This window comes from Falco biarmicus, chromosome 6, assembly GCF_023638135.1.
Source record: "Falco biarmicus isolate bFalBia1 chromosome 6, bFalBia1.pri, whole genome shotgun sequence".
Taxonomy (NCBI): domain Eukaryota; kingdom Metazoa; phylum Chordata; class Aves; order Falconiformes; family Falconidae; genus Falco; species Falco biarmicus.
Window position 1 is genome coordinate 5,040,592 of NC_079293.1, and position 22,612 is coordinate 5,063,203.

At 37.5% G+C, this 22,612-nt stretch overlaps 1 protein-coding gene across 4 annotated transcripts in view; it reads left to right on the forward strand.

The window, feature by feature from the left end:
• RNGTT (RNA guanylyltransferase and 5'-phosphatase) overlaps window positions 1-22,612 on the forward strand; it is a 193,317-nt gene that overhangs the window by 3,622 nt on the left and 167,083 nt on the right. For 2 of the 4 annotated variants that reach the window (XM_056343116.1, XM_056343113.1), the window contains exons 2-5: window positions 4,064-4,173; window positions 16,917-17,020; window positions 17,141-17,229; window positions 21,481-21,556. In XM_056343116.1, coding sequence (XP_056199091.1) covers window positions 4,064-4,173; window positions 16,917-17,020; window positions 17,141-17,229; window positions 21,481-21,556 — 379 coding nt within the window. Of the gene's footprint in view, window positions 1-4,061; window positions 4,174-14,546; window positions 14,752-16,916; window positions 17,021-17,140; window positions 17,230-21,480; window positions 21,557-22,612 lie in introns of those variants that run through there. The other 2 variants (XM_056343114.1, XM_056343115.1) reach the window with 2 other exon arrangements.

A 22,612-nucleotide genomic window follows, 5' to 3' on the forward strand; every position in this document is an offset into this window, starting at 1 on the left:
TGTCTTACATTGTTCACTTTGATTTCTTAGATTTATCCACTTGATGTCTATGCTCTGACATATTGCACTCTTATTCTTAGAATTTTTACCTATTTTTCAACCTAAAGTAATACCGTGTTATACAGGTAACTAATTTGGCAATTATTTTAATATCCACTTCCCAAAACTATTTGACAAATTTTAACTTAAATTGTGGAAGTAGGTAATCATCAAGTGTCAAGGTTCCAGTCACATTTTGGAGTTAATTTGAAAGTTTGATTAAGGAGTTACAATTGTTACCATAATTTCATTTAGATACACTAATGACTTGGGGTGCTTTGATATCCTTGTAAAATATCACCTTATTACTGTCAGATCACTTAGTTCAACATAAAGAATTGATTATTTAATCTTCAAGTGCTTACGCATGGAGATTAAGTTGTTGCATCAGTTTTTCCTACATCGATTCTTTAGCATAAGGTGTAGGGCTAAACTTTAGCAGACACTGTAGCTACTGCTTCATTTATTCACATCCGTATTACTCAGAAAGGTTAGAAGTCTTTGTTAGGATTAAAGCTTAGATTTTCTGTAGCTTAATGACACTCACCTGAGAGGGGTTTATATGCACACAGGGAAGGAGGACTTTCAAGAGTCTATACAAAGATCAAATAGTAAATTTTCAAGGTAAGGGAACTTTGGTTTCTGTTACAAGAGGAATACGATATGAGATCATATTAAAGATATTTAATACATGCGTAGCAGTCACAGTTTAGAAAAAAACAAGAATGTAAACAAGGAAGATAGTGTTTGCTGCATAGGAATAACGTGAAATTCTATTGCAGAGAAACATAGTTTATTACAAAAAAACGAAACAACAAACCAAAAGAAAAAAAAACAAAAGCGAAAAAACCACCCCAACCGAAAAACCAGAGCTATTGTTTTCATAATCTAATTACGGAATTTCCGTAAAATGGAACTGAATTACATTAATTCACTGATCTCTTCTAACTTTGGCAGGCAGCTTGTCTGCAGCCGTGTAAGCACTGTTTCTCAGTGATACCACCAAGCTGGAGTTTATAGAAGTTGGGCGACTAAATAGTTCCAAAGGTCTGGGTTTGATCTTTGGAAGTGATAATAAATGGGCTCTATTAAAAGACTCATCACTTCCAGAGCTGTATAAAGGTGTTGAAATGCTGCAGGGGTTGCTGACTGGACTGCTTCGTCTGTCTTTTCCCGGTGATGGACAGGAATGTGTTATGGTTGCTGAAGGAAATCGGACACTAAATCAAGGTCCACTACTGAGAAGAGAATGAATACATTTGTTCTCAGTTCTAGAGATGGAGAACAGGATAGTCTTCAAGGTGATTGTATAGTCTCTAATCAGATGCTACAGGAAACAATCTTAGCCTCCAGGCACTGTTTTCCAACTCTGTTCCGTTTTCCCAGTATCGTGTGAAGTATGATAGTTCTCTTATGTATCCTTTGACTGTTGTGTCAGTGCAGCTCCTTTGCTTAATTTAATGCCTTGGCTAAAAATAAACCGTAGTTACATTCTGCATGTTCTGTAATGGGTGAGTGGATGTATTAGGATGGGAGCGGCAAAGTTAAAAAAACTTTAAAGCATGCTTGGTGTTTTGCAGAATTTATGGTGATGATAGATTTTCGCATTAAGATAATCCAAAATTAGGTTTTGCATAATCAGTCTTTACAGAGGAGGATTACAAGTTAATGTGGAAGGGTTAATAGTGAGTGAGAGAGGCTGAATGGTAGTGTTGAAGGTGACAACACAAAGAAGCAAGAAAATTAGATCAAAAAATGAGGATGTGGAGGGGAGGTAGCTGTGAGCAGGGTGGAGAACATATAACTGGTGGAATGAAAAGGCAAAGGGAAGTAAAGTGAAGTTAGGAGTTTTTCTAACAGTAAAAGAAGTTGAAGTTGAACTGACTATAAATTTCTTGCCATTTAATGTGTATGTTGACTAAAGGAGTGAATAACTTTTAGTTGTAAGGTTTGGAATGGTCTCAGACAGGTGTAACAGTGAGGGTGTTTCTCATGTTGCTGAAAAACATTAAACCTGAGCTAACAAGTTATGTAAAGCTGCTCAGTTTCCATAACTACCTGTCTTCTGTGGTTTATAATGTCTCTTTCCTAGAAGTTAAATGCTTGCTGGAGACTATGTAAGATGTTTTGATAGAATTTAAGGCTACGGAGAACTCTATGAACTTCAATTTATTGCATAGAGAGACCTCTCAGCAGCATTAATTTAGTAAAAATGGTATGCATTCTTTTATTTTTACAAAGATTAGTGAGCTTCTCTCTCAAAACTTGATTTCTAGCTGATTACAATGGGTGCTTTAGTGTCTTTTTCATTTGATGTAGTTTTGTTTTGCTGAAAACAAGAGGATTTTGTCTCTCACATTGTGAGGAAGTATTCTTTCTTGATGAGAAAACAGTATTTTCATGAGTAATTTAGAATAATTTTTTAGGATTAGTGTTGGATGTGCTGATTCACTTAAGGATCTGAAACTGAATATTTAAATACTGCATAGAGACTGGTGGATGGTGGCTGTTACTCTACATTGCTGAACAGATGCATCAGGTGCTTTAAGTAGTATAGAAGTGTGTTACATTTTTTCTTAGTTCAAAATATTGTGTGGATATTTGTGTTTCTAAATAGGAAAAGCTTTTGAAAAGTTACTGAAATTAAAAAGAAAAAAAAATTATATATAGAATGAACTGTATTTCTTTTTCCTGCTAGGAAGTAGGTGGGTTAACTGCTTTTAGAGCCATTTTATAAATCTAATTCAATAACTTCAGGACCTATCAGCACTTTTTTTCCTGGAAGATGTAATGTCTGGTGCTCCAGTCTGAAGTTCTTCCTGCATTAATAAACCATTTCTCCTGCTCTTCTGTCCCATACAATTATATGATTGCGTTTCCTTGGTTTTAGAAGGGCTGTCTATTTAACAGCATGGAAACAGTTTTATTTAAAAGAAAGGAAAGTTCTGGGACAATAATTTTTTTACATTTCCTTGGGGGAGGATTTTTTTATCAGTCTTGGGCTGTAATTCATTTAAATAATTTCATAGCTATTTAGAAATGCTGAGGTTCTCCCAGTTTTACTCCCTGGCTACGTCATTGACCTTGGTGTGGCTGGGCAGATGTGCCAGGTCTCTTTCTTACTGACAGTTTGCTTTCATTTTCCACATCTAACTGCTGTTCAGGATCCCAGGTGTGCATGGGAAGAGGTATGCTGCTTCCCAGGCAGATGTGGTGTCCGTGACCTGGGCTCCAAGTTCTTATCTGTGGGTCAGTGCGTGCTGCTCAAATACCTGTTCCTGCTGGGGTTCAGCAGGAAAGAGCTGGAGATCTCTAAGGAGATTATTTCAGCTACCCTATGGTGAATGTGATGGATGAAAAAAATAAAATGAGTATTTAAAAAGATTTTGGATATCTGGGGAGTGATGGATGTAGTCTAGTAAGTACTAATTCTCATCAAGTTTTTGTTGCAATTTTGTAACTTCCCTGATGTTTGAACCATGTGTAGATGTTGTTTCAGAAGGAAGGTTGAACACTGCCACAGAACTCTTCCAACAAGCCGTAATGAGCGTGTTAGAAAGATTTGTATTGCGTAAATGTTCTGGACCAAATGCTTCCCCCCACCCCCAGTAATCTTTACCTTATTTTGTGTTTGCAGGTAATCAAAGCTCATGTTTACATGGTTGGTAATAAACTGTGATTTAAAATGCTATTTTCATGTTTTTAATTGTACTGAGTTTAAATTTTCTCTATTCTGTTGTGTGCTATGGCTCTGCAGCTTAAATCACACTAAAAGCTAGCTAAGAATGTTAAATTACTTTGTTTTAAATGAGTTGACCTGTATTTCCTTAAAACTTCTAAACTTACTTGTGAATTCTGAGAACTTAGAACTAAAAATACTCCAATTCAACTGTTATTGATACTTTTCATGCAGTTATTTTTCATTGAATGTGAACCTCTAAATCCTTTCAGAATGCTTTGAAATCAGTAAGTGTACATATATGAGTATACATAAAATACTGCAAAATTTGATTATCTTTCATAGGGAAGTTTTTACCTTTGAAGACAATGTTAGGACCAAGATATGATGAACAAGTTGCTGAAGAAAATCGTTTTCATCCGAGTATGTTATCCAACTACTTAAAGAGTCTGAAGGTAAAGTTAAATTTTCGTGTAATTGAAACATTACTTTTATTATTAGTGTTTATTCAAATGTTGCTTGTCAGATTTAGGAAGAAAGTAGCTGATGGCTTCCTTTGGGACATCTTTACAGAAAATTTATTTTTTGTTTACATTTTCAGGTTTTCTCTGCAACTCCTAAATTTCCAAAAGTACTTTCTTATAGGCAAGAACTGTGCAAAATCCTCTAGCTCATTCACTATATTAGCGGCAAGAATCTCACTCTTGTTATTGCTGTTGCATTTTGGAGAGATGGCATTATCAAAATTCAGATGGTCAGAGTTGGTAGTTTTACAAATTAATCTTGCATATGCATATGTTAAATTCCAGTTTTGCTTATAGGAGTGAAAGCGTTTAACAGTGAAAGGAGAACTTCATAGAACTCTTCTGTAGTTTCAATGCATAATTTTCTTCTGATGCATAGAATGCTTTATACCAGTCATATCCAAGTATGGAAGAAAACAGTTTATGGCTTTTATCCAGTAACTTGCTTAAGGAAAAAAAAGGCATAAATAGAAAAAAAATTAATGAGATTGGATTGGGACCCAGGAAGGTGGGTAGATCCTTTTATCATTGGGTTACAGAGTTGTTTATCTGGTTTATTTCTTCATTCCCTGTTTTGCCCATTTCTGTCTATCTACTTCAGCTTGCATATTGTTCTGCATTGTAGCACGAGTTTGACAATAAAGGTGGGGAACAGGACCTTCCCAGCTATTCGTATAGGTCTGTGAAGTGTTGTGCCCAGTCCAGTGCATTTGGAGATGGGGGAAAAGGGATTTTGAACCTCTCAGGCAAAGGCAGGCTTACAACCTAATTCTTTTAATCTGTTTAATAAACTGTTATATAGAAGCTTAGCACCATTTTTTTTTTACTATTGTATAAAACTAATCACACTGGTGACATTTTTTTCTGGTTCTCTCGTTTTTTCTTTCTTTTTTTGTGTGCTGTTGATGTAAGTTATTTAGGCTTAGGTATGAAGTAGACTGTGAGCTACTTATCGTAGGAGTGATAGAAGTACCCATGGACTAATGTGATAAGAAAGTACTATTGTAGTTGACTGGCTAGCAGAGATATGATTAGTAGACAGCCAGTCTGTTATTTAACTTGAAATTTAGACAAAATATGTAAATATCTATAATAAAAATCAAGAAAGAAGTTGAAAAACAGAGAATGTTACAAAAAGTTAAGAAGACACAGCCTTGGGAAAAGGAACAGACACCATAAATATGTCAAGCTAGAGAAGTAACAATATATGCTTAGGGAGAACTAAATGGTTAAGGAGACCAAACAGAAAGTTACTTGAACTGTGTGTGAACCTTTCACAATTAGCATGCCAAAAGATCCAAAAGAACGCTGTACCTTTAAATGGAAACGAAACTAAGCTCCTCAGACACAGAATTAAGTGTGGCTAAACTGTAATTGTAAACAATTGTTCAAAGTGTATAAAGTGTTTTACTGTGTGTTAAGAGGTGAGCTAATTTTTGTGGGTTATCACCTGGCACCCTACTTTGCCCAAGCTAGAATGAAAAAGATAGAAACACCTCAACTTGGTGTGTGAATTGGCACTGCCCACAAGCGGGACAAGTTTACCAGCAGTCTGGCAATGAGATGAATGTGGAATTGAGGAGACCTTCAAAACTAGATTTTCCCAAGGCAAAAGTATCTTACTGTGCGTGGTTCTTGTCATTTTACTGCACTGAGTTTTAACTGCTAGTACTTGGCAAAATGAATCACTTCTGAAATGTGGTTATTACTTAAGTCCATATAATTTGTCTCCCAAATAAGAGACTTCAGCAGAAGCTTTTACATCTGGATTTTGGTAATAGTGAGATATTGCTGCTACCACAGATTTTTGAAGGTACTGGTTCAGCATTTAAGACAATATCTGTCTGGGATTAACTTTCTCTGACAAGCTTCCTTTACGATTCCTTTTTCTCTTGGAGCTAGTAGCTGAAAATCTGAATGTTAGACACTGATTTGATAAGGGATGGCAGTCCTGTTTTTTTTCCAATGGCCAGTATTGACATAGTATCTTAATGATCTCATTAAAAAAAATTTGCAGGAGTGTTACCAAAAGGTCAGTTGCATGAACTTGTTTTGCAGTTTAGAAAGCCCGCATTCTTTATTACGGTGCGGGGAGCATGGGGGATATATCCACCTAATGTGCTCACCTTGTCCTCAAATACATGTCCCGTATATTCTGTATAATCATACATATGCATTACATTTCCTCAAAATCTCATACATATTTGATTATTTTCCGAAATGCATTTGCATTAGCCCCTCCTTCTTTTGTACATCCATCGTTTCTTCTTATTTGAGTCAGAGGGCTGCTTTTGCAACCACTGAGACATTTACTTCATGACCTGGTCATCTTGGTCCTTTTATGATGTTTTCTTGGCAAAACCTGCTAGGTTTCTGTGAGATTCAATCAGTTATTTTCTTTCATCCTAGATGTTCCTTTCAAGTTGGATCATAAATCTCATCCATGCAATACCAGGTCTTCTTGATCACAATCGAATAATTATACTGATACAAGGACTTCTTGATTACAATCTAATAGTTATACTAAGGTTATACATTAAACTTCTGGCATCAACTCCCCCCTCTGCTTTTAAGGCTATTTTCTATGATTATAGCCTCATTCTAAATCATCATTTTATTATTTCATTGCGGATTACAAAGGCGTACACATTGAATCAAACAACAAGAAATGAGAATTATGATTACAATTAAGAAAATCGAAAGAACCAATTGTTTAAGCCATCCTAAGTTAGGCAGCCAGGATGTTAACCATGAGAAATCCAACTGTTGTCTCTCTGCAAATCCTTTGGCTAAGTCCTTTAGTTGTTGACTTTTTCTCTATTAATTTTGAGTTATCCAATAAATTAAAACAACACATTCCCTTAAATTCCTTACATCCATGATTGTGTCTAAGTAACAAGTAATCTATTGCTGCTCGATTTTCTAGTGTTGCTTCCCTAACAGTTCCTAAGGCTGTTAAAGCCCGTGATGTGTAATTTATATCTTTTACCAAAGCACATACAATTCTTTTTCCTCTTATTATTCTCAATTTTCTTTGTGAATTTTATTTTCAGCAGTGATTGTTGCTGTACTGTCCATGGGGTTGGGGCTGCCTTTATTCTGAAATAATGAATCCATGATCCCTTACACCAAATATTCACTGCTGTGTAGGTGGTTAATAGAACTGGAAAAGGTCCCTTCCACTTTTCAGTCAGAGGTTCTGCATTCCATGATTTGATATAAATCCAGTCTCCTGGTTGGAAGGGATGTGCAGGGTTGTCTTAATTCAAGAGGCCCGTTGGTTACTACAGACCTCTACAGTTCTGTTTTTTTTTCTATTTATTTTATTTATTTATTTATTATTTTTTATATATATAATATAATATATATATAATATATTTATTATTTTATTTATTTTCCCTAAAGAAATAAGATTAGCTTTAAGATTCAAATCTCCAATTATATGTGTGGAACAGGCACGTGTGGAACCTCATAGGGTCACCCATACGCTAATTCATATGGGCTTAATTTACCTTTTCCTTTGGGTTGAATTCTCATTCTTTATAATGCCAAAGGCAAACTTGTAGCCATGTCGTTGATGTCTCCTGACAAATTTTGGCAAGTTGCTGTTTGAGTGTGTAATTCATCTGTTCCACCTTACCACTGGATTGGGGTCTATATGAGGTATGACAATCCCAGGTTGTGGATAGGGTTTTACTCAATTGCTTTATAATTCTAGCAATAAAATGCAGTCCATTGTCAGATGATATACCTAAAGGAATTCCAAATGGGAGAATTACCTCTTTCAATAACATTGTAGTCACTTCTCTTGCCTTGTTTGTGTGACAGGGAAAGGCTTCAGGCCACCCAGCAAAGGTATCAACTAGTACCAGAATATGTCTGTATCCTCCTTTTCTGGGTAACTCAGTAAAATCTATTTGCCAGTAGTCCCCAGGTGATCTCCTCTTTTAATCACTCCAAGAACCAATCTGTTACTAACTTTGGATTGTTTCTGAGACAGATTTCACACCTTCCTGTGACAAACTGAACGATTTCAGTCATTGCTCTACTCATAACTAAGTTCTCTGTTCCCCAGTGGTTATTATGCTCCTTTTGGGCTATCGCTTTCATCAATGCCGTTGAGATGATTATTTGGCCTGTGGGTATGACTGCCCATCCTCCCTTTCCTTCTTTGACCTGTGATTTTTTAATTAGCTTAATATCCTTTTCATCATATTTTGGTGATCAGTCAGGCAAAACTATTTCTTTTTCAGGAGCTAGGGTCAAGATACCTTTTTCTGCTGCCTCTTTTGCGGCTTTATCTGCTAGCTTATTACACAATTCTGAAACAGTTTTACCTGTTAGATGTGCTTTGCAGTGCATTACTGCAGCTTCCGTTGGCTTCTGGATACTCCCCAATAGTTCTTGTATCTGTGTGGCATTTTTGATTGTTGTCTTCTGTGATGACAACAGTCCTTTTTCTTTCCAAATGGCTGCATGGACATGGACTATACTGAAGGTGTATTTGGAATCAGTCCATATATTAGTTTTCCTTCGCTCAAATCCAAGGCTCATGTAAGAGCTATCAGTTCAGCTTTCTGCGCAGATACCTTTAAAGATAATGCCTGACATCCAAATTACCTTGTCAATGTATATCGAGACATCTGCTTCCCATCCCAGATAAAATTGCTGCCATCTATGTAGAGTTCCCAGTCTGGGATCTCCAAGGGAGTGTCCTTGAGGCCAGGCCTGCTGGAATAAACTTATTCGATCATTTGTAAGCAGTCATGCTCAGGTGTTCCTTCTTCTTGTTCAGCGGAAAGAAACATAGCAGGATTGACAGCTACTGTAGTTGTATATCATCGTGTTCCAACAGTGCTACTTGGTACTTCAGCATACGACTAGGAGATAACCAGTGGTTTCCTTTTTGTTCTAAAAACGTAGCTACCATATGAGGAACATGTACGGTCATTTTCTTTCCCATAGTGCATTTGCAGGCTTCTTCAATCAATAATATTGTTGCTGCTACTGCTCTTAGGCATCTCAACCAGCCCTGGTGTCCTCAGTCCAATTTAGATATCTATTTTGAGAGGTTTTCAGTAACTCATTTAGAGGCTTTACCAATATTCCATAATTCATGATCCATAAACCACACCATCCTGTCATTCCCAGAAATGTTTGCAGCTCCCTTATGATCTTTGTTTCAGGGAGACGGCAAATAGCTTCTTTTCTTTCAGACCCTAATTGTCTCTGACATTTAAAAATTTCAAATCCCAATTTTTATTTATTTAGGTTTTTTTGCTAGTCCATATCCACTAATTCCCAAGACATTCAGAAGGCTTCAGAAGGCTTATGGTCAAATCAGTACTTTGCTTCTTAGTCTCTGCTGCAATTAAAATATCTTCTATGTGTTGCAAAACAATTCCTTGATTATTTTCTTTTCTCCAAATTTCTAATTATTTTGCTAGTTGGTTTCCAAAAATAGTGGGGCTCTTTTTAAAACTCTGAGGTAGAACTGTCCAGGTGTATTGTGTTTTCCTTCTTGTTTTAGGATTTTCCCATTCAAATGGAAAAAGCTTGTGACTTTCAGTATCTAGAGGAATGCAGAAAAAGGCATCTTTTACATCCAACGTTGTAAACCAACCCTGTTCTCCTGTAAGTGATGTTAGCAGCATATATGGATTTGCCACTATGGGGTGAATACCTTGGACCATCTGATTTATTGCTCTTAAGCCCTGAACTAGCCATTAGTTCTTGCCATTGGCCTTTCTGATTGGTAAAATGGGGGTATTACATTTTGACTCACGTTCTATTAGTAACTTGTATTTTATAAAATTTTGTATTATAGGTGCTAGTTCTTTCTTTGCTTCTGTTTTCAGGGGATATTGCTTAATTCTTACCAGAGTTGATCCTGGTTTTGGTTCAGTTACCACTGGTTCTGCTCTCTTGGATCTTCCAGGAATTTCTCCTGCCCACAGGAACTGCACAATTCCGCAATGGGGATTACAGCATCCTCCACTTTGGAAGGAATTGGTATCTCCTTGGAGGTTTTATTCTGTAATAAAAAAGCTGCCACTTTAACACTTTTAGTTTCAGGAATTAGGATTTCAAGTTTTCTGTTTTTAAATCTAATTTCTGCTTCCAGTCTGTCTAGTGTATCTCTTTCTAATAAAGGTTTGGGTGAATTTGGCCAGTGTAGAAATTGACGAGTGATCCATTGCTTCCCTAATTTCATTGTCAGAGGTTTAAAAAATGGTCCAGAATCACTTGACCCTGTGGCACCCACAATATTTACACTTTTAGTACTTAATTCCCCTTCCAATGTATTTAACACAGAATATGTAGCCCCTGTATCTACTAGAAATTCAATTTTCTCACTTCCCAGCTCTGCTTTAACCAGAGGTTCTGCTGGGAAGGATTGCTCTGGTCGTCTTCAGTCCTCCACTTTGACCAAAAGTACAGCATCAGGAGTCCCTTGTCATTCTGGACATTATCATTTCCAGTGTCCTTCCCTTTTGCAAAATGCACATTGATTCTTCCTTAGTCTGGGAGGTATCCCATTCCCTTATCTTTATCCTCCGTGCCCCTAAATAGCTCCTCTACCTCTTCCTCTAAACCCTCCTCATGCACTGTTTCCAACCAGCACAGCAACTAACTTACGTTCTCCTTTTGAGTTTCCCTATCCCTATACACTGCCCATGCAACGTAACATCTATTTATCTCTTTCTCTAATGCTGACACTAAAGGATTACTAGGAGGTAGATTAATACCACATTCTTTCTGCTGTTGAGAATGATTTCTTAAAGTAAAAAAACATATCTGCATACCTCTTGTTGTCCCACTTTCTCTCTTAAAAACATTAATTGCAACAAAGTATTATAATTTGAAGATCCATTCATAGGCCATTTCTCCTCATCATCCAGTTTATAGAGGGGCCACTTCACAATTTACAATTACAATACTTAATATTCCTCGATCTACCGATCCTCCTGGGGGCCCACTAATTTCTTTCCAATGTTGTAGTATATATCCTAAAGGTGACTTTTTCATAATACTCCCTTGAGACTAGCCCAGCCCCATGTTACCAAATTCTTTAATGCAATCTTAGTCAAAATAACAGAGCCAAAAGTTTAAAACTAGAAAGCAGAAAAGTCACCTGAAAGTCTTCAAACCAGACCAGGAACCTCGGGCTTTCGCCATGTGATTCAACCTGGAGGGGTCAAACCCCTCAGGTACCACTTTAGCCCAACCTTGTGGGGCTCTTGCCACCGTCTTACAAGCAGGCAGAACCAGAATAAATATAGAAAAAAATGCCTTAAATCTTACCGGTGTTCTTGGCTCTGAGATCGTTGGGCCGGGAATCAGGGAGTCTCCTTGAGAAAGCTTCTCGCCACTGGCTGGAGGGTCCATGATTCGCCGAGCTGCCAATTTGTGACAGTGTGAATAATTTGATTTTTAAAATTACTGTCTTGAGTAGGTAGGTTAGTATTTCATAATGTTATGCTTCATAAAAGGTAGATTTATCTTTGTTACAAAGAGCTAGGATATTAGTTAACTCAAAAGGATGTTTGGGCAATTAGCGTGCCCAAGTTACAGTATGCCCATTAGAAAAACCAGTTGCCAGTTTTCAGCCACTTTATTGTTTTCACAGATAAATTAAATCACTGATTTAAACTATTTTCCTCAAATAAGGAGTGCAATAAAAATTCCTGGGACTGGAGAGAATTCAGTGTATTGTGGTATGCTCTCTCCCTCCTGGGGAGTTTTTTTTTCACGTTCCGGTGTCTAATGAGAAACTTCTGGGGTCAAACAAGGGGAACCTAGCTAAACCTGTTTAATTGCACAGCAGCAAGGGCGCATATATAAGACATTAATAGATGGAGGTAGCTGGAATGTGAGAAAGTGAGGAGGAAGGCTTTTATAACTGTAGGAGGACGTGGAGAGCTTGGCCAAAATAAGTATGAGCGGAATGGAGGTGGTATGAAGATCTTGGTATTATTGTACGTAGAAGATCAGAATTTCAAGCTATCAACGAGCTTTATTTTTTTTCCTTCTATCCAGTAATCTTTTACAATTAGAAGCAAGAAAACCAACTAGTTTCAGTTGTGTTTCAATGTGGTGTTCTAATATTGTAGTGTTGCAACAATCTTTGTAAGAAATAAACGTATGTTTTACTGAGAAATTGCTCAACAATTTATTCTTTCTTCCAAAACTGTGTCATTCAATGGGTGCGGTGAACTCAAAGATGTGATTCATGCAAAACATCTGAAAAAACAGTTTTTTTCCAGTGGTTGACTATTGTAGCTTAAATAGAAGCTGTTTTTTTGAAAGACTATTAAGAGCTTTCTAGGAGCAAACTTGTGAGAGTGTGACTGAGAGGATGACTAGTGTGATGTCAGGGTTTCAGAGCAGAGCAAAGCATCTGTATGATGGACGTATGTGTACTAGAATCTGTTCTGTTGGCGAGAACTGTGGTTGGTCAGGACAAGCATAGTATAACCCCAGTTCAGTGACAGAAATGTTTTGATTCTTGTGGTACCAGTGGTTTTTTACATGACTTTTTCAAACATCATAATTGTATACTTCGATATGTTACATAACCCCCTACTTTTTAAAAATTTCTTTATCCTTTTCTCATGCCTTCCACTCTCTAAATTGTAGTGTGTTATGTGCAGCTAATTCCATGAATTGAGAGAGCAAATGTTTATGCTTTCTGTAAAGCAAGGAAGCTGCTGTCAGGCCTCATATGCTCTATATGTCATACATGCTTTTATAGCTTTGGCTAAATTACATTGGATGCCTGTTCGGTTTACTGCTCCATTAAATGTGTGAGGAATTGTCACTTCACAAGATCTTTACTTGTGTATGATTGAAACGATTAATAATGGCAAAGGAATCGCAGGCTAGAAGTCCTAGAGTTGTGTAGTTCAGAACTTCCTCTCTGGCAGACACTGCTGTATTTCATTCTCATATTCAAATTAAATACAACATCCCAAATGCCCAGTGATGCGTTGGGTCTGAAGTATGTTGTAGTGTTCTGGCTTCTACATGTCTGTCATCTGTGAGTGAGTGTGTTTGAAAGAGTAAAACATGTGAGTATTGTTTGGTTATAAAAGCTTTGACATAGAATTAATTTTTGTGTTTGCACATGTTGGTGATAATTCTTCATTGTAGCAGGAGTTTGGGGAAGTTTGGAGGCTTCTGGTGGGAACAATTGAAGCTGCTGGTATTTGAGAACAGTGGGGCTGGGAATGGGCTTTGAATTTTCAACACTAAAATGGAATTGTATATCCTACTTTTGGATGGGAAGATGTGGAACGATGTTCTGCTGATCACTTGCATTTCTTCTTCGATGTTCTGCTGATCACTTGCATTTCTTCTTGTAAATCTCCTTTAACAATTTGATATATTAAACAGTGTTACCTTTCAGTCTGTCTTCATGCTTTTATTAAGGGTTGTTTTCCTCATGATTCTTTTTCTTTCTCCAGACTGTCAGATGATACAGCATTTTTCTCAAGAATAATTAACATTTTGGAATGTCTTCTTTCTTACTAGACTGGAAATGAATGCAACCCCCTTTACTTTAAAATGATGTTTTCATTAAATCTTAATCTAACTTTGAAATTGATTTTTTTCCCCTTCGCTGAGGACATCTCAGAAGTGTTACACCTTACCCCATGTTGTACACAAAATATGGGTTATCAAGCTGAGCTGTGTAGGAGTTGGGGAGGAGGGTAGTTAGGGGCCGTTTATGTGGCTTCATAGTCTAGAGCTCTCTGTTGAAAACATGCCTGATTCTCTTACGAGTCTTTTTGCCAACTGTAATCACACTATTGATAGAATGCAGAACACAAAGGGAATTCCAATGCTTTTTTTGGGGGCATGGCATGTTACTGGAAGATACTCTGAGAATTCCCTCCATGGAGCTGTTGCTTGTGTAGAACAGTAGAAAAATATCTAAGTAGTTTTCCTAGAACTAGCTCATTTTAGATGTACTTTTCTATCCTAGCATGTTGTTCTGTGCAATCATCTAGAGGTACTGGTGTGGAAATATGGCATTCTGCTGTGAACAGTTATTTTGAACTGATTTATGTTAGTGTTGTAGTGTTATGGACCTACAGTGTGTAGCACCTGGAAATTTTGTGTGGTCTTACTGGTGAATTAAGCAGTCTTTGAAATATTAGCTAAATGCTGTTAAGAATGGAGGGGAAGGAAAGTAATCATTGGATTAATTGTCTTTTGTGTCCTTCCTACAAAATTGATCACTGACTAGTATGCTGTCAGTCTGTGTATTTGACAGCTTGGTTGACACTAAATATTTGAAGTTTCAGGTGATGTAACATTGTTTTCAAGTGGACCCCTACTGAAGTAGCTTGCATTTCTGCAAAACACAGTAATGAAGTAAATAAAGCGTTCTGAAGACAATACTGTTGTGGTTTAACCCCAGCCAGTAACTAAGTACCACACAGCTGCTTGCTCGCTTCCCTGCCCTGCCTCCCCCGCCCAGGGATGGGGAGGTCGATGGGGAAGGTATGTAAAACCCAAGGGTTCAGATAAAAACAATTTAATAATTGAAATGAAATAAAAGCAGTAATAACAACGGTAGCAACAATAGGAACTGTAGCAAGTAGGAGGGAGAAGGGGAGAGGAACAAAACTCAAAGGGAAGAGAGAAAAGAAAACAAGTGATGTGTGACACAGTTGCTCGCCACCCGCTGACCGATGCCCAGCCAGTCCCTGAGCAGCGATCGCCAGGCCCTGGCCAACTTGCCCCAGTTTATATAGTCAGAGTGTTGTTCTGTGGTGTGGAATACCCCTTTGGCTAGTTCAGCTCAGCTGTCCTGGATGCATCCCTCCCAATCTCTTGTGCCCCTCCAGCCCGCTCCCTGGCAGGGCCCAAGAAACTGAAACATCCTTGACTTAGAGTATATATATATATATATATATAAAATATTATAAACATGACGTAGCAATAACTAAAAGCATCAGTGTGTTATGGAGTTATTTTTACACCAGATCCAAAATACAGCGCTGCACCAGCTACTGAGAAGAAAATTAACTATCCCAGCTGAAACCAGGACAGATATACAAAGTTGAAGTAAAGAAGGAGAAGTTCAGAACTGATTTGGATATTACACTTCAAAATGTGTAATGCTGCTGACATAGTGTTATGATGCTAAATAAAAGTATTATGCAAGTATAGAAGTATAATGAAAGTATGTTGTCCCAGCTTTGAATACCGTGGATAACTACCTCTGTAGATAATTGGAAATTTGTCTTTGGGATCTACTGAACAACATATCCATGTGAAACAGCTGTTTCTGAACAGTATTCTAGTTGTAATTGGGATTTATCTTTTCTGAATTGTTGGAAGCGATGTTTTAATTTGCAATTCCTCCAACTGCACTGCTAATTTACTGCGTCTGTTGACCTTAAGGTAAATGAAACCTGAGAAAAGTCCTATTTATGAGTATATGTTGGAGTCTTAAATATACTGAAGGTGCAGTTGCTTCTATAGTTTTGCATCTGTAACATGCTTCAGTATTATTTCAGGTGTGCTATTGATGTATCTTTAAAAAAGACAAAGCTGTGGAACAAGGATTTTGTTGGGACTACCACTCTTCAAATGCCTTTTTGAAAGACATCTGGTTTCATGGTGGGGAGCCTACTTGAAAGCATGATATTCAGCATTTTGACCAAAAGCAATTGCTTTTACTTGTAGGGCAGGAAACCAGGGATACTTTCGATACTCAGGCTGTTTTTGCACAGTAATACTGGAGGGTTTATGGTTGGTGGAAATTTTGTTTGGACCAAGGATCAGTAGGATGCACTTTGCGAATGTTCTCTGTGGATGCCACCTAGTGGAATTTCTGCTTTCCATGTTGCTTTTAAAAAAACATAACTTCCACACGGCTGCTTTCAAAGACCTATTTTACAGCTATAGAACCCAAACACTAAAAAAGTAAGCTCATGCACAAGGGAACACGTTAGGATGAAGTGGGCAAGGCAGCCTGAATTCAGGTGCATCCTAATATCTGAGAGCGTGATGCTGCCACCTTAATTACTGACAGAATCTTTCAAGATTTGAAGTAGTTTTATGTTTTAGCTTTGAATAATGTTTCTGAGATTTTAAGGGAATTATTGTTTTATTTTTTGAAATTTTTGAAATTTTGAAATTTTGAAAAGGTGTTCGTTTTGCAATCCCATTTAATGGATGGATAAATTAAGATGAGTTATTTTTCCTGAGAGTATACTTACATATGTCTCAGTAATTAATTTTTATTATGGTACTTCCACTGTGCTGGTGTTTAATACTGTTCTACTTAAAGCATAAGAGCACCCAATTCCACCATATTTCTCTTTTAACGTGTTAAAATAATTCTTAACCAGATACTGTCTTGCTGTTACCAGGTCTTTCTTATTTAGGAACGTTGATGGGAACAAACTGAAGTTTTTTAATTGATGGCTGGTGCTAAGTCAGACAGCAGCTTTCACAAGGAAACAGAGATGACTGTGATGGTGGTAGAATATGGATTTAATGAACAAGTGTAATATTTAAGAATTTTTAAAATTGCAGCTGTAGTCTGCTATTGCTTTTAATTTTAATGGTATTAGCTTCTTTATTTATGCACTGATATTTGAATCACATATATAAGTTGGTTGTGTGTGGTTTTTTTTTTTTTTTTTTTTTTTTAGGTTAAAATGGGTTTGCTGGTAGACTTGACCAACACCACTAGATTCTATGATAGGAATGATATAGAGAAAGAAGGCATTAAATATATAAAGCTCCAGTGTAAAGGGTAAGTTGTCAGCACTTTTTTAATATTTAGCTTTTAATTTGAAAGATCACACTGAAGTAATTTTTTTTTCTTCCCTTTCCCCCAGCTGTCTCCTAATCTGTGTTTTCCCTTTTTTTTCAGGCATGGTGAGTGCCCTACACCTGAGAATACAGAAACATTTATCCGTGTATGTGAACACTTCAGTGATAAGAATCCCTCAGAGCTTATAGGTATGTTGTCTTATATCCATTATATTTATCTTGTATCTATCATTATTTTTTACTGTTCATTTATATCATATTTACTTATAAATGCAGTCTCGTTCCTGAAAGTCTAAGCAAAGGAGTTTCCTCAGTACAGTGTTTATGCATATATAGATGTGATTGCTTTTGCTCTAGAAACTACGATGTTTCTGTTTTCACAGAAACCAGTATGCTTCTGTATCCATCAATCTGATTACATCTCACAGCTTAATGTGGGAAAATATACAGGCTTAAGGACTGTCTACAAATACATGATACTTGCATTGTGGTTTTGTAACTTCTGCTGATGCAGATGCAGGTTATGTATTGTCTAAGCATTGTTTTGACATTTGGTGGTCTGGCTTATTTGAAGTTGTATTTGATAAGTGAATGATCAGGGATTCTTTAGCAAATCTCACAAAGCAACTGATGTATTGCTGGAAACTGGTAGTAGTTTTTAGGCTTAAGTTTTTCTCCTGTGGTGTACTGTCTAGCAGTGAATACTTGAATGTTCTTAAGATTTTTTTTTTTTTTTTACCCAGAACAAAAGAAGTTCTCAGTTTAATTTGGGTGGCTTCTAGTTTTAGTTAAAACCATTTTATTCTGATTTCTGTTAAATATATTGATATTCAACTCTGTCTACAAACTGTCAGAGACAGAAAATTGCTTTGCAGCTGAGTTTCCAGAGTCAGAATGGTGTCATCCTCAAGTCTCTGATAATTCTGCAGCCTTCCTGAATCTGAGTGTACTGTGCAACTTGGGAGTGCATGGAACAGTTGTTTGTGTAGGTGTCACTGATAAGAGCTTGATAAACTAAGCTGGTACAGTTAGGATTCATACAGAATCATAGAATTGTACAGTAGTTCAGGCTGTTGGAAGGGACCTGTGGAAATCATCTAGTCAGTTGCCCTTCCTTAGAGCAGGGCCAGCTAAAGCAGCTTGCTCAGGACTGTGCCCATTTGGGTTTTGACCATCTCCAAGCCTGGAGACTCCACAACATTTTCTGGCAACCTCTTCCAGTGTTTGCTCACTGTTACAATATACAGGGTATTTTTCTTACGTTTAAACAGAATCTATTGTATTTAAATTTGTACCCATTGGTCCTTGTCCTGTCACAGGTTACCACTGAGAATCTTTAAGTTTTTTTCAGTGCTGGAGAGATTTGATTTGGGTACACCCTTTTTCACATGATTTTCTTGTAGGTACTTTCTTATTTCTTTATTTCACATAGAATGTACATTTGAGGCCTATGTTTTCTTTGCTAAACTGTAATGTATGTGATAAGAAAAATGAGGAACTGCTAAATGAGAGTGAGTGGGATCAGTCATCAACAATATTTCAGAACTTGTAACAGAACTTGAAATATTGTTGGTGACTGATCCCACTCACTCGCATTTGTCAGTTCCTCATTTTTCACTCTCCTTTCACAGTTCACCCACTAGGTCCTCCAACAATATTTTAGAACTTGAAATATTGTTATGGTCAGCAATTTATACGGAGCATGGATAGCATGATGATATTCTGTAAATAGCAGACCCATTTAACTAGTATTTCAACTTTTAAAATGCCATTTTTAGTGTTGAGTTGCTAACTTTTTGACATTTCTGAATTTTGGAATGTTTTTCCATTATTTAGATTGTTTCACCTCTATGAAAAAAAGCCGATGAGAAAGAATCAAGGAAAAAATAGTGTGTCAGCTGAGCTTTTAAATAACTTGTGGTGTAAGCTTTCATAGTAAAAGAGAAATGTTGGGGTTTCCCATTTCCCTTCCATGAATTACTGAAAAGTTATTTCTGGGTCTGGACACTTGTTTCTTCTTCACAGAGCATCAGAGGGACTGATGAGGAGAATGTTTTTATTAAAGGTGAAAGCAGTCTGCAGCAGTGATAGTACTGCACCCTGCGTGATCTTTCTCTTCCAAGCTGTTGGTCTTATTGCTGAGATGCTGCTTATCTTTGTCATGTGTAAAAAATTATTGACTTAACATTCTTGGTGTCATTAACAGCTGCAGGACTTACTGATAGCAATTGTGTGCAATTTAATTTCCAGTGTTAAGATTAGATATGAGAAGAGACTGAATTGTGAATAAGTGAACAAAATTTTCTATTCAGCCAGAACAATATAGGATGGAAACTTTATTTTTGCAGCTTGAAGGACTGGAGTATGCCTGCCAACCTTAAGGAAACAAAATGCAAAATTTTTGCTTAAGCATAAAACAAAGGAGAAGTGATTGCTGGGAACAAATTCTATAAGGAAGCTAAAATTAATTTCATTTGATGCAACTTAGTTTTTAATATTACTAAATTATTAGAATGGATGAATCCAAGAAATTTATAGTAGTTTTTTTGTCTTTTTTTTTTAAGAAGGGAAGCTTGATGGGGCAGGCACAAAACCCAAGCCTGATACAGTTGATATATATTTCTCTTTACCCATATAAAGTTTCTGGATTTTATCAGTCTACTCTTTGTAGGCATTTTTTGGATCTCCAGTAAAAAAAATAAATAACTTGAAGTGTAGGGGAGCATATAGAAAAAGGATATCATGTTTTGTCCGAATAATCATCAAGTGAATTGTTGCTAAACTTACTTTACTAAGTATGGTAGATAAATAAGGAAATCAGTAAATTCTTGAGGGACTTGCTTCTTGGTGTCCAGTGTCAAGTCCTGCCCTTGGGTCACACCAGCCCCAGGCAGCGCCACAGGCCTGGGGAAGGGTGGCTGGGAACTGCCTGGGGGAAAGGACCTGGGGGTGCTGGTCAACAGCCGGCTGAACATGAGCCAGCAGTGTGCCCGGGTGGCCGAGGGGGCCGACAGCATCCTGGCTTGTGTCAGACACAGTGTGGCCGGCAGGACCAGGGCAGTGACTGTCCCCCCGTACTGGGCACTGGTGAGGCCGCCCCTCGAACCCTGGGTGCAGGTTTGGGCCCCTCACTACCAGACAGACACTGAGGTGCTGGAGCGTGTCCAGAGCAGGGCAGCGGAGCTGGGGAAGGGGCTGGAGCACAAGTCTGATGAGCAGCAGCTGAGGGAACTGGGGGTGTTTAGCCTGGAGGGAAGGAGGCTGAGGGGAGACCTTATCGCTCTCTACAGCTGCCTGAAAGGAGGTTGTAGGCAGGTGGGGTCGGTCTCTTCTCCCAGGTAACAAGTGACAGGACAAGAGGAAAAAAATGTCCTCAAGTTGTACCAGGGTAGGCTTAGATTGGATGTTAGGAAAAATTTCTTCCCCAAAAGGGTGGTCAAGCATTGGAACAGGCTGCCCATGGTTGAGTCCCCATCCCTGGAGGCATTTAAAAGATGTGCAGATGTGGTGCTTGGGGACATGCTTTAGTGGTGGAGTTGGTAGCTGGTTCTGTATCTACCGTATGATTCTATGGTCACAATTGAAAAATATGTTAATATTAAGAGTAATTGCATTTCGTGTTAGTGGAAACTTTTAATACGCTGATATTTATATTTAAAATGCAGTATGAGGAAGAGGCAACATCTTGCCTGAATCCTTCACATTTTTAACACAAATTTTTGGACCGGTTTGTTTATCACTAGATGGTGCTGTTGCCTTGAGAGAAAAGTAAGGTTCCAATGCATTTGATTCTTTCCCTCTTTTCACTGGGGGATGAATTCAGTAAAATAGAGGCTGAAAACTTAATTCTTTTTTTGTTACATTGAAAAGGTAAGTAATTCAAGGTGATTATAGTGTTGTATAATTTTCCTTTTGTAGTTTTTTTTTTTTTTTTCCCCAAGATCAGTAAGTTTGGTCTTAGCATGGTAATGGCAAATTTGAAATAGAATTGTGGTCTATTGACACTGCTTTCAAGTTTGAGGTAGGGTAAACTGAACATGATTTTTATGCCTGATGGTGTGAAATGAATGTAATGCTTGTTGAATCCACTAAAAGCACAATTATTGAATTTGATTGTGTTGTCTTCTGATAAGCATTAATCATTAAATATTTTGGATCTTATCTGTATTAGCCATATTTTATTTGCATTAAGTTAGTGCTCTTGAATTGGGAGAAACTGAAGTATCCTATACTCTTGTTGCTAATAATTTACAGAAAGAATTTAATAAACTGCTTTTTAGGCTTATACGCCTTATGTGATCTAAGCTGCCTTGATGGGAAGGGGGAGAATTCTTTAATGTTGCTGCTGAAGGTAGAAGGATCCAAAAACACACTTGTGAAACTAAAGGACATACATTAAAACGACTTGCAAATGATTAACCCTTCTCTTGTCTTGTCTAGGTGTCCATTGCACACATGGTTTCAATAGAACTGGATTTCTGATCTGTGCCTTTTTGGTTGAGAAGTTGGACTGGAGGTAACTTTGAATGTTAATTTCTAGGGATTTGTGGAGAGTGACCAAAGGCATCTTTAGTTTGTTTGGCTTACTGTCCTGACAGCTATCCTAATATATTCACTGTTTTGTTTTTTAAAACTGCCTACTAATCTTGAGCAAATAAGCTATATTAACATGGTTTATATAATCCCTTGGTAGTTTAGCCTGTTTCAGTCAAGCTTTCCAGGCTCAGTAGGTGAAAAGTCAGCTGTACCTGCTGTGTGTGGGCTTTTAGCAGTGTATACATTGTATTGTGTCTCTTCCCTGTGAGGTGTCCCACATTTTGAGTAAGAATGTAGAGTTCAGAGATGCATGAAAGATTATTTCTCTTACTTCATCTTTTTCATGTAGATTTGCATGTAGACTTTTTTGGTTTATTTGAGTTCTGAACAGATTAGCTAGAGCAACAGCAGAGTGACATACTTGCTTCTGAGGGGTCGCGGGGAGACAAAGTCCTTGTTTCCAGCTTGTTGACTAAGGGCTACACCATGCCTCTGTACAGATTCACCTGGGTTTTTTGTGATTATAAAAATGTTGATTTCTTCCTAAAAAGTAGTGAACTTTTTCAAATAACAAAAAATTGCCTGTACCATGCTGGGCATGACTTTCTCATGTTTGGTAGTAGTCACAAAACACTATTTCTTTGCTGACGGGATCCCATGCAAGGCATGTTTCTTAACAAGCCCCTTAAGCATTCTGATAATACTTCTTGGTTTTGTCATTTAAGTGAAGAAAATTCTACTGCTGTTGCAGCATTTTCATATGACTGGACATACAGTTATTTGGCACTTAGCATGTACATGCAAGCTGTTTGCAAAGAACTAGGTCATTGTTGTCTGTTAGTAAACTTGGAAGAAAGACATTGGAGTAATGGAGACAGAACACCATTAGTAGTGGGTGGCTGAATCTTGGCAGAATCTTAGCTGAGCATAAGAAGTAGACACAGATACAAATATCTTTATAGTATGAATCCGTTTGTTCCTATGAACTAGCAAATTTGTATGCTTTTAATCTAACAATTTTAAAGCAGTATGCAAT